This window comes from Lytechinus variegatus, chromosome 5 (genome assembly GCF_018143015.1).
Source record: "Lytechinus variegatus isolate NC3 chromosome 5, Lvar_3.0, whole genome shotgun sequence".
Classification (NCBI taxonomy): domain Eukaryota; kingdom Metazoa; phylum Echinodermata; class Echinoidea; order Temnopleuroida; family Toxopneustidae; genus Lytechinus; species Lytechinus variegatus.
The window spans coordinates 35,131,568-35,143,873 of NC_054744.1; the positions used below are offsets into that span (position 1 = coordinate 35,131,568).

A 12,306-nucleotide genomic window follows, 5' to 3' on the forward strand; every position below is an offset into this window, starting at 1 on the left:
CCAAGATTTGCCGGGGGGGGGGGGGTGCTACGTGAGTAATGTAATTCACCATAATTATGTAGCACTCCTGGAAATCTGGTAGGTATGCTAAATAGCAAAAAAAAAATTGCAGAAATTTAGTCAAAATCACCTTCATTTTGTAGTGAAAACCATTTTTTTTCTAAAATCGCTGCAAGGGGCTTTTCATGTGTGTCTCAGATTTTGTGGGTCCTTCACGAGAATGAAGAAGAGAAGTGTACCAACTATGGAAAGCGCCCCCTTGCGTAAAAGCCGTACAAGATTTCACCTTTCAATAAATGCAAGTCTAAGAAAGTACATGAACATTGATAGGGCAAGTTCACCGTGACTTTGAAGGGCGTTTCATCACGTCATAAAAGGAGAAGCTTACTTGGAATGTCGATCATCGTGTACTGATAAATTTGAAATTTAGCTTGATTTCTTTAATCTATACTAGTCTCAACATGGGTAAGTTTTTTGTATTAGTGAATTTATTCTTTAAAAAACCCCGGCATGCTTGGGACAATTCTATTTATGTTATTCTGTATTACGCTGATAAACAGGCCTACACGTTGAGCAGACGTTTGAATTTCCCTTTCGCTTCTTTTGTTTAATTTTCACATCGTCTGTATAAACTAGACCAATCACTAATTCAGTTTTCATGCTTCTAGTTTCATTAGGCTTAAACGAAACTCTTGTGGGCCATTTTTGTATACGGCTCTTTGGTGAATGTTTTGTGGCTCTTGATCTTTATAAGGTTTATTTCCTCTTTTCCAACGAAATTGAATTATCTGGTTAGGAAAGTACAAACATATTGTATAGTTTAATTAACTCCATACAAGTTTATTTGAATTTTTACGATATTTCTCCCTGTTTTGAGAATAAGACTATTGCAGGAACTTCTCAATCGATGTTGAAACATTTAATATTGGTACGCACTCTAAAAACAGATTAGTCAAATTGGGTCCAACTGATATGTCTAGTCACATTTCTGACATATATTCTAGTCAGAAATAACCCTGTTCTCGTAAAATACGACTGGAAAAATAGTCGATTAATATTAAAAAAAAAATTGCACACAGCTGACCCTATATAACTAGTCATTTTTGACTGATTTGTTTCTAGAGTGTGGTTCATGGGTATGAAGTGTATTTGATTTGATTTATTTATTTCCACATTCCAATAAAATCATATACAAGTGAAATCATTTTTTTTCTTAGCATAACATAAGTAAATGATATAATTAATAACATATACATTATATACAATCTGATAATCTAATTGAAATATATTTATACCTGATATTTTTTATTTAATTGTTACAAAAATAGCAGAAAAAACAACAACTGTCATTCAAACTTGTCACAATTCACGAATCTTCCCTGAAGAAGGTAGAGGTCTACCGAAAATTTGGAGAGTTAATAAAAGAACTTAATTGTTGGCATTACAAAAACTGCATTACTCGTGAATTTGTTTCGCATTCCTGATGTCTTTTTATTGCCAATACGTGGAAAACCAAGATGCTTGTCAATATATATATATATTAATATATACATATATCAACATAGTACATTTTGAAATGTGGGAGACCTTCATCTTACGCTTAGAGCTTGAAATTGATGAAGGCCTCAATGAAAGTCATCTTCGACAAAGTATATTTTTAAATGCAAGCAAATATTTCGGGGAGCATCCCTTTACTGTACTAACTTCTTGACTTGAGTTATTTCATTGGCATGTGTCAATGTGTCATATGAGGCATGAATGAGCCCCTTAAATAGCCCCTTCCTTGTTCGAATGCGATTGATCAACGGATGTACCGTTTGATACCTACGGAATGGGAAGGGGCAGATGTGTTTCTCCTAATAAAGCCTTCAACCACAGCTTCATCGGGGGTGGGGGGGGCATTATTATACAGGAAATTTCTGTTAGGTCTCCATTCCAAACGATCGACTGACTGATTTTGTTAATAGCAACATACGAAATTAGATTTGAATACAAGATGTTGGGTGTCTATACAGTTTGTTGCTGAACATTGCTAATTCGATTTGCAACGGTAATTATGAAGTATTAAGTATTGCACAGCACTGGAAGTCATGAAATAAATTTGAAATGGCTAATCATAATTAGATAGTCCCTGGTGAAAGAAAGTGATCATATCCCTAACTATATCATAAAATGTGTGACTCATTCTGTGTATGAAATCATTATGTCCTTACGTGAGGAGTGAATAATATTTGTTAATGAATTATGACAGTTTAAACGCATTTTATATACCGATAATTTATGAACAGCGACCACCTTTCAGTTTTTATAAATAGTGATATTATTCCTTTCTGACACTGTCGACCGACTCGAATAAAAAAGTCAACGAGGGCCTTCTTTCTTACTGCATGGTTCTGGCTGACGAGTTGGAACTGTTTTAAAATAAAACTAAACCCCGTTTAACTTTACATTCTTCAAAGTTGAATTTCAATGATATGATTTGCTTTTTTTATTTCTCAAAAAAGAGTAATCCTAGTTGCTAGTTAGCCTATATACGTGTGAATTGATAATACAACCTTTACTCGCATGACATGGGCGTTGCAAGTTTAGCTTCTTATTATTTCCTTTCTCCCTAATATATTCACAGGGGCATTTATGACTGCAAGTCATCTTGATAGCACACTAGCTAGATTCTTTGTGATGCTGGTCTTCGTCATTTGTTCGGGTGAGTAAAGGGTAAACACAAGTTTATGCTCACTTGCTTCAGGTGCATGATGGCAAGTGTAAGGGTATTATAACCAAGGGTGATATATTTTATACCCTTTACATTTGCGGCATGGTTTCAGTTTGCCACATAATTTTTCAGTCGACTTAATCAGATCTACATTGATTTGTCAAAAGTAATATTGAAAAAAATAAAGAAAATTAATTACCTTTATCTCTTTCGTTTTCATTTTGGGTCTTCACTTTCGCCTCCTCTCCCTCCTCACTCCCCCTTCTCTCTCATCTCCTTTTCTCTTTCATTCTCACTCATAATTATCTAACACCCCATCCCTCACATTCTCTTTCTATCTTATTTCATCTCTCTCTTTTTCTTATTCCTACTTGCTTCGCTATACCGGTGTAGATGCGAAAAGCGAAAATGGTGTGTGTGTGTGTGGGGGGGGGGGTGTCACCCATAGCTTTGGCAGCCAACAGCATATTCCCTCTGCAACCACGATAGAGCTGTTGCCTAGTCAACTAACAGGTCGGTTGTCGAAACTCTTTTCCTTTGACACGTCAATAACATCCGTCTCATGAGTCATTTCTGATTGCACCTCTCCCTATACATGTCCCATGCTTCCTGTATCCCCCCTCCTTGCCTACTATATACATTCAGGGGGGTTTAAGACGCACCTGTTTTGGAAGATATATACTTTATAGAACCCGTTATTCATCCCAAGTTCACTTTGCATTAATGTATTGTACCCGCTTTAAGAAATAGGTTACATTTCCTAGCCGTATGAAGCTACGTGTTCAATGAAGAAAAGACCAGTTAAAACAGAACTTCAGTAATTTTTTTTATTTAAAATAAATTCAAACGAGCATATAATGCTGGAATGAGCTACCAACCAAAATCAGAAAGAAACCATCAAAATCAAGTTTTCGTAAAGCTGTTGTTGAACATCTGTTGGAGTGTAAAACGAAAATATTTCACAAATCAATTAATTCGTTTCAAACACGACATCAATAAAACATGGAAAACAATAAACACTGCCATAAATAAACAAAGCACAAAAGAACGCATAAAAACAATAAAGCACAATAATGTTGAAATACACGATTCTTTTCGTATAGCTGATATATTCAATCAATACTTCACACAAATTGGAAAAAGTCTTGCAGATAATATACCTTTAACCCAAAAGAAATATACGGATTTCATTCACCAACCAAATCCAAATTCTTTATTTTTAGTACCTGTACATAGAAATGAAATAATAGATATGGTGAACAACTTAAAAAACAAAAAAAGCTGTGGTCACGATGGTATTGACAATATTTTATTAAAAAATGTTATAGAATACATTGTTGACCCATTAGCATGATTAGTATACATATTCAACCTTTCTTTAAGTAATGGCGTAGTGCCTGACAGTATGAAAATATCAAAAATAATACCAGTGCACAAAAAAGGAGAAAAGATTAATGTATGTAACTATAGGCCAATAGCCTTATTACCTACTTTGTCTAAAGTTATGGAAAAGGTAATCTACACAAGATTATTAAAATTTTTGAATAAATATGATATAATTTCCGATTTTCAATTTGGATTTCGCCAAAAACATAGTACATCTCATGCCACTCTCTCATTTATTGACAAAATCACAAAAGCTATTGACAACTTTGAACATACAATAGGTGTTTTTCTGGACCTCTCCAAGGCCTTCGACACCATAAATCATGAGATACTGCTCTACAAACTTGAAAATTATGGAGTTCGTGGGAAGGCCTTGGAGTGGTTCAGAAACTACCTTGTAAATCGCAAACAATTCGTAAGCATAAATGAACAAAATTCTTCTCTACAAAATGTTAACTGGGGTGTTCCCCAAGGTAGCCTCCTGGGCCCTCTTTTATTTATTATCTATATAAATGACATCCAGAACTCCTCTGAAATATTATCTTATGTCCTTTTTGCAGATGATTCAAATGTACTCTACTCTCATCCTAACCCCAATATTTTAATTAATGTACTGAACACTGAACTGGATAAATTGGTACAATGGATTAAGGCTAACAAATTGTCAATAAATGTTCAAAAAACGAAATGCATGCTTTTTAGCAATTCTTTAGAACAATTGCCATTTAATATCAAATTAGACAATGTAGACATTGTAGTTGTTACTACAACTAAATTTTTAGGCCTTATAATAGACAACAAATTATCTTGGAAATCGCATATTGACTCTATATGTCGCACAATTTCACGCAATATTGGTGTTATCAACAAAGTTAAGTTTTTTCTTCCAACTTCCTCCCTAAAAATGCTTTATTCAACATTAATTTTACCATATCTAAATTATGGAGCAATTGTTTGGGGAAACACACACTCAACCTACCTAGATAGAATATTGCTTTTACAAAAGAAGGCATTGCGTATTATTTTCAACTTGTCCTGGAGATCTCACACAGATGAGTTGTTTTTAAACAATAACATTCTAAAAATAAAAACACTGTACCAATATAATTTAGGTCAATTCATGTATCAGTTAAACAATAATATGTTACCACCCATATTTAATTTTTCATTTAACAAAAACAAAACCCTTCACAAATATCCCACACGTCAATCCGATGAATTTCATTTACCACTACCCCGGACCATCCTTGCAAAATCAATTTTTACTTTTGAAGGCCCTAGACTCTGGGGAACTATCAATAGTAACATCAAAGAATCTCCAAGCCTTAATTCTTTCAAATATAAAAAATTTCTTCAAGAGAACCATTGAATTTAACTCTTCATCACTCAAGCTCTTGTATTTTTTTAATCAAACATGTTTATCATGTCACGTACACTTATATATCTCTTTCGTTTTCCTGTTGATCGGCGAGGTCCGTCTGTGAGTGCTGGGGCTGGATTCTGGAGACCTTTAATCTCTCTTTTTCTTATTTCCTTTTCTATTTTTATTTCCAATTTTTCTTTTTAATTCAACTGGTCATGCTCAAGTTGGTACCTTATTTTTTTTATATGCTAAACAACTGCAAGAATATTTATTAGGAGGCTGCACTCTACAAGCTCCGCTTTTTAGCAGCCTCCTCCATTCTCAACCTGATTTGTAATAATCTTGAATATAATTTTCTGTACAGGAATAATTGAAATATGTTTTGTTATTTATATATGTCAACATGTACAGAAGAAACTGTAATTGTTGAAAATGGAAATAAACGAATGGAATGGAATGGAATGAGAAAATCGTTATCAACTATACGATATCTTTGTTATCATCTAGATATCTTTCATATGTAAATACTATTAACTTTTGTTAAATTATTATGTCGTCATTGTTTATATACATTCCAGAGTATATATTTAGTAGACCCACGATTGTTAATTCTTAACTAACAAGTTGAGAAACATGTTTCTATCTACCTAGACTAGAAGGGACCAGACTTGATTAGCATTCATGCTATTTTTTGGTTCCTATTATCCTTGCTTTTCTATGTATTCATAACTGATTGTCTGTAAACTTGTAAATTGGTGTTATCATTGCATTGGATAATAAATTCATTCATTCATTCAAATGTTATGACTGGTGAATGAAAATCGTTATCAACTATACGATATCTTTGTTATCATCTAGATATCTTTCATATGTAAATACTATTAACTTTTGTTAAATTATTATGTCGTCATTGTTTATATACATTCCAGAGTATATATTTAGTAGACCCACGATTGTTAATTCTTAACTAACAAGTTGAGAAACATGTTTCTATCTACCTAGACTAGAAGGGACCAGACTTGACTAGCATTCATGCTATTTTTTGGTTCCTATTATCCTTGCTTTTCTATTTATTCATAACTGATTGTCTGTAAACTTGTAAATTGGTGTTATCATTGCATTGGATAATAAATTCATTCATTCATTCAAATGTTATGACTGGTCTGACACAAAGTAAGTAAAATATTGCATTTGAGAGCTTCGTCCAATTTCACGGAACAGTAATTATATATCCACGAATATCATTTGCCGGTGTGCGAGTGAGCAAACAAATTAATGACGTCACATTTTTTTTTTCATTTTTTGATTCTTAATTGAACATGAGGGATTGTATCTTTCTAACTTACAAATCGACCCAGAGTGTCTTTTTTTATCATTTTGAATACGAAAATCGAAAGTCCTATTTGTTTAAATTTCATTCCATTGATAAAAAAAATAATGAAAAGTAGTCGAGTTAATCGAGGTAATTACACTAGAATAAAACTAAATATCGATTGCTGAAAATTAGATTAGATAAGATTAGATTTATTTATTTCCGTTCAACAATTTTTTTTTCAAAATATAATCAAAGTAACAATACATATTCAATATAATCGATAAAACAGACAAATCAATGAAATTTCGTAACAAATGTTGAATATAAATCAAACAAAACTACAATTAAACAAAACAAAACTACAAAAATAGACTATAACATGTTTTTTAATGAATTAAGGACAATATCACTTAATACTAGAGTCTGTAGAATCAATATTGTTTCTAGGTATATGTATGAACAAAAATCTGACGTGGAAAAAAAACTTGTTGTCATTTGAATGTGGAATTACATAATTATGAGAGCTATAATTATTTATACCCCATTTATTTTACCACACAAATCATTATGTCCAAGAAGTTTGGGGTGAGACATGCAAAACAACTGAACCTTACATTATTACTACAAAACGTTATTGCTCGAGTAGTGACAATTTACTGTTTAGTATCAGTCTGCTTATTTATTTATGATGTAACTCCATGATATTTTCTATATATATATTATATATATATTTAATACTGATATTTGATCTTGACTATGTCTGTGGAGAGTATTACAGTTGTATTTGCGATTTATAATTGTTATGATTTTAACGGTTATTCTACCGATGTCATTCAAATAATGCTTCAGCAAGAATTACAAAATAAGAGAGAGTTGGATGAATTTAGCTCTGAGGGAAAGTAGATCACGTTTGAGACTTCAAATTTCCGCTTTTTGTCATCAGCATTTGGGGATGGAAGTCAGTCGTTTCTGCCCATCTTCCTTTACGCCATATCCTTTCATAACATAAACATGTACACTTGAATTCATACACAGTAAAATATCTTAAGCAACTATTAAAAGTGACGCTTCGCTTTAATAACTATTTCTAAAACTGTTAAACAACCAACTTTTTTAAAGTGCTATTTACGTAGTATTGTTTAAGACGTGTCGTGCAAAAGAGGACAGTGATTACGTATTGTGAAGTAATTTTTATCTATTGGAGATGCTTAAAACTTTAAACAGCGTTTTCAGTGTGTAGATTTATCAGTTCATTAATTTTGTACATTTATTTTCCCCATTATTTGTTTATCAGTTAACAATAGTATCTACAATGCCTATGTACATGAACCTATATGCATTATTAATGAACACATGAGATCGACGCCAAATTTAATAAAAATATTTCAGGATTGCAGCTATATATTTTTTTCATCTCTCCCTATCTTTAGTGAATGGGCAGAATAAATGCTACAACTGTTTCGGGCTTGGTTCAACGAATTCACTCCTAGCGCAGACAGCAAGCCAGTACCCCATATCGAGCTGTGCGGATATCGGACAACAAACGGAAACAAGTGATTGTACTGGAAAATGCTTCGTACAAAACTTCACCGTTAATTACAACTTTCAACAAGGTAGGAAAACAATTATAATGGAAACAGTAACACACTAGTATTCATATCAGTAAACTGGAATAGGCTTGATTATTATAAAGATGCGTCGGCCGGGGGAGGGGGGCCCGGGGGTGGGTATATTCTTATTCCTATGGGGGGGGGAGATCTATACTAAGTTTTTTTTTATTAATTATCTTGGGATTTGTATCTGAATATAGCAATACACTATCATCAGCCTATGAAATTAAGCTAGACTCGTTAATACAAGTACACATACCATTGATGTAAGACATAAAAAAGATGGGGTCTAAAATGCTTCCTTGAGGGACCCCGCATTTTAATAGGCAATAAATCAGAAAAAAACGTCTGCATGGTAACAACTTGATAACGATTATATATGATCTAAACCATGTCACACATGCAGAGTCTAAAGCCAGGCTGACACTTCCACGACTTTTGGCCACGATTTTGTCGTGGCAAGTCGTGCCATTTTGGGGCACGAACTGGGAGGCTCCCGCACTGTTTACGACTTGTTCACGACGAGTTCACGAATGCGTGCCCGTCAGTGTCCACATTGACACGAACTGGCACGAGTTTGCGCAATTGTCGTGCTGAACTATTCGTGAACACGACGTGAGCTGTTCGTGAACTATTGGTGACAGTCGTGGCATGGCGCGCACTGGCACGCATCCTCCCGCATCGTCCCGACGAGTTCACGAACAGTTTGCGCATAGTTCACGAACCGGTCGCTAAATTTTGTCGTGACCAAAATTTTGAACATTTCAAAATTCTCGTCCCGACATGGCACGCAGTCACGACGTGTTTACGCACACTTCACGCCAGTTCACGACTAGTTTGCGACTTGAGTCGTGCCAATGCGTGACACAAAATCGTGCAAGTGTCAGGCTGGCTTAAACCCATCACTTCAAACTATTTCTATAAAAATATATTATGACTTAAGCCAGCCTGACACTTGCACGATTTTGTGTCACGCATTGGCACGGCTCAAGTCGTGCCAGTGCGCAAACTAGTCGTGAACTGGCGTGAAGTGTGCGTAAACACGTCTTGACTGCGTGCCATGTCAGGACGAAAATTTTGAAATGTTCAAAATTTTGGTCACGACAAAATTTAGCGACCGGGTCGTGAACTATGCGCAAACTGTTCGTGAACTCGTCGGGACGATGCGTGCCAGTGCGTGGCAGTGCGCGCCATGCCACGACTGTCACGAATAGTTCACGAACAGCTCACGTCGAGATCGATCACGAATAGTTCAGCACGACACCGTCCGAATTGCACAAACTCGTCGTGCCAATGCAGGAAGTGCGTAAACTATGCGTGAACTCGTCGTGCCAGTTCGTGTCAATGTGGACACTGACGGGCACGCATTCGTGAACTATTCGTGAACTCGTCGTGAACTTGTCGTGAACAAGTCGTAAACAGTGCGGGAGCCTCCCAGTTCGTGCCCCAAAATGGCACGACTTGCCACGACAAAATCGTGGCCAAAAGTCGTGCAAGTGTCAGCCTGGCTTTACAGTATCAAAGGCTTTTTGTAAGTCAAGGAAAACCATTGGCCTTGTCGCCATGTGAAATTACATTCCTGATAAAATCTGTTAAATGTATTCAACAAGTTTCACTGGAATATCCGTTACGAAAATAAAAGGGCAGCGCCTTTGCCAAATTTCAAAATCCATGATTGTGTTCCTTTTTAAACCAACTTTTCTTATAGCAAGTATATCAAGCATGGACGTCGAGTACCTGATTCTTGGCTGCGGTGGAAAGAAATCAGCTGATGGCTGTCAGGACTTTTCTCAGTTACCCAACTTTGATGAAGTCAAAAGGCAGACAGAGAACGTAGTCGCAAAGCACGGAGGTCGGGTCACCAGCATGCAGGGAGAAGCGTGTTTCTGCTCCGGGAATCTCTGTAACTCGGCCACGTCCAACGCCAGAACGAGTGTCAGCTTGATAACTCTCTGTTTGGCGACCTACTCGATAGCGAAGATGACGCTTTGGAACTAGAAACACAAGATATTCAAAGGCCGTTGCTGAAGTCGAAAAACACATAGAACTTTTTGGCCATTTTCTACATTTTAATTTTTTTTTATTTGATGGGGTGGGTAAGTGGCATGGGATTTTGAGGAAATCAATTTTTCCACATTTGGCTCAAAAGGAATGCTGTAATAACCTCGTTACACTCTAAAAATCAGAGCGGAAATTCAAAATTTGATAGAACCGGGGAGTTTGTTAATAGCGTATTCATGAAATCACTCCGTAGACGCTTTCTACAACGCATTAATTCCTTTGAAATGAAAGTCAAATCACAATGGACATCTGAGAGGTTTTTGTCGAACACAGCAAAAACTATGGTGTTAACCGGTGTACATAGAGGACCACACCAGTTATTTTACACCGGTGTTAAATTGGTGGTGTTAGTTTTACACCTATAGGTGTTATTACAACACCTTTGTTTATTACATTTACACTCTTTGGTATTATGTTCAATCTTTAGGGTGTAGTTTTAACACCTCAGGGTGTGGTCCTCTATTAACACCACAGTTTTTACAGTGAAAGTTGGTGGACCTGAACAGCAGATCGTCCGAAGATTCGAACCCGACGGAACATTGCAAATATGTGGTTTGTCCTGATTCCAGGACGGCACTGTTGTTTTGATTCACCGATTTTCGACAAATGCTGTTTTCTCATTGAAGGGATTTTGACAAAGATTTCCGGCGCTATACAGTGCGTATCAAAAAAAAGTTTGCACTTTGAAAAAGCTCTGGAAATTAAAAATATATACAACTGTGAGATATTTTTTTCACATATGATTTTGGGTTTGAGTCTCATCAATCCAATGACAGTAAAAAGTTTGGCCGAATGTTACACTTGAGTGAGCACTGTCCATTTTTGTAAGTCTCGCAGAAATGCTCGTTTGCACGCTGTGTCGGTTACACTTCGTAATTCCGAAGGTTCTTTATTCTGAAGGTTCGTAATTCCGAAACACGTAAATTGCCTATACCTCGATGTTCGTTAATCCGAAAACGTAAAAGGGTTCTTTAATCCGAACATTTGTGGCGTTATTCCGAAGGTTCGTTATTCCGACGGTTCGATAATCCGAAAACGAAATAAGGTTCGATGCTCCGAAGGTTCGTTGATCCAAAAACGAAATAAGGTTCGCTGTTCCGAAGGTTTGTTAATCCGAAAACGAAATAAGGTTCGTTAATCATTTCGTTTTCGGACTAACGAACCTTCGGAATTACGAACCTCATTTCGTTTTCGGATTAACGAACCTTCGGAATTACGAACCTCACTTCGTTTTCGGACTAACGAACCTTCGGAATTACGAGCCTCATTTCGTTTTCGGACTAACGAACCGTCGGAATTACGAACCTTCGAAATAACGAACCTAAGGAATATCCGAACCTTCGGAATAACGAAGCTTCGGAATTACGAATGTATGCGCGCTGGGTCAAGGGGAAAGGGCGAAATCAAAATTACCCTGCGAAACATTTGTTATGTGTTTCCCTTGCACTTTTAGTCAATTGAAATGAAACGGATACTTTCAAGCATTTTGTAACAAATTTGCCACCCAAATTCAAATTTCAACACTTAGTAAGCACAACCTTTACACTTTTGTACCAGCTGGATCTGAGGACATACACAGCAAAAAACTGTGGTGTTAACCGGTGTACATAGAGGACCATGCACACCAGTAATTTTACACCGGTGTTAATTGGTGGTGTTAGTTTTACACCTATAGGTGTTATTACAACACCTTTTGTTGTTAGATTTACACTGTTTGGTGTTACATTTTATCTCTAGGGTGTAATTTTAACACCTCAGGGTGTGGTCCTCTATTAACACCAATTGGTGTCAGTTTTAACACCGCATTTTTTACAGTGTAACTGAATCTGAACAAATGTTTATATCAGACATCTCCAGC

At 36.0% G+C, this 12,306-nt stretch overlaps 1 protein-coding gene across 2 annotated transcripts; it reads left to right on the forward strand.

Moving 5' to 3' along the window:
- The first annotated feature begins 308 nt into the window (after positions 1 to 308).
- LOC121416011 lies at positions 309 to 10,554 on the forward strand. 2 transcript variants are annotated; one of them, XM_041609439.1, is made up of 3 exons: positions 309 to 465; positions 8,208 to 8,390; positions 10,096 to 10,554. In XM_041609439.1, the coding sequence occupies exons 1-3, from the start codon at positions 462 to 464 to the stop codon at positions 10,383 to 10,385; spliced, it is 477 nt and encodes a 158-aa protein (XP_041465373.1). In that variant the 5' UTR covers positions 309 to 461; the 3' UTR covers positions 10,386 to 10,554. The 2 variants fall into 2 exon arrangements, with proteins under 2 accessions (XP_041465373.1, XP_041465372.1); XM_041609438.1 differs by lacking the exon at positions 309 to 465 and adding an exon at positions 2,678 to 2,704.
- The last annotated feature ends 1,752 nt before the right edge of the window (positions 10,555 to 12,306 follow it).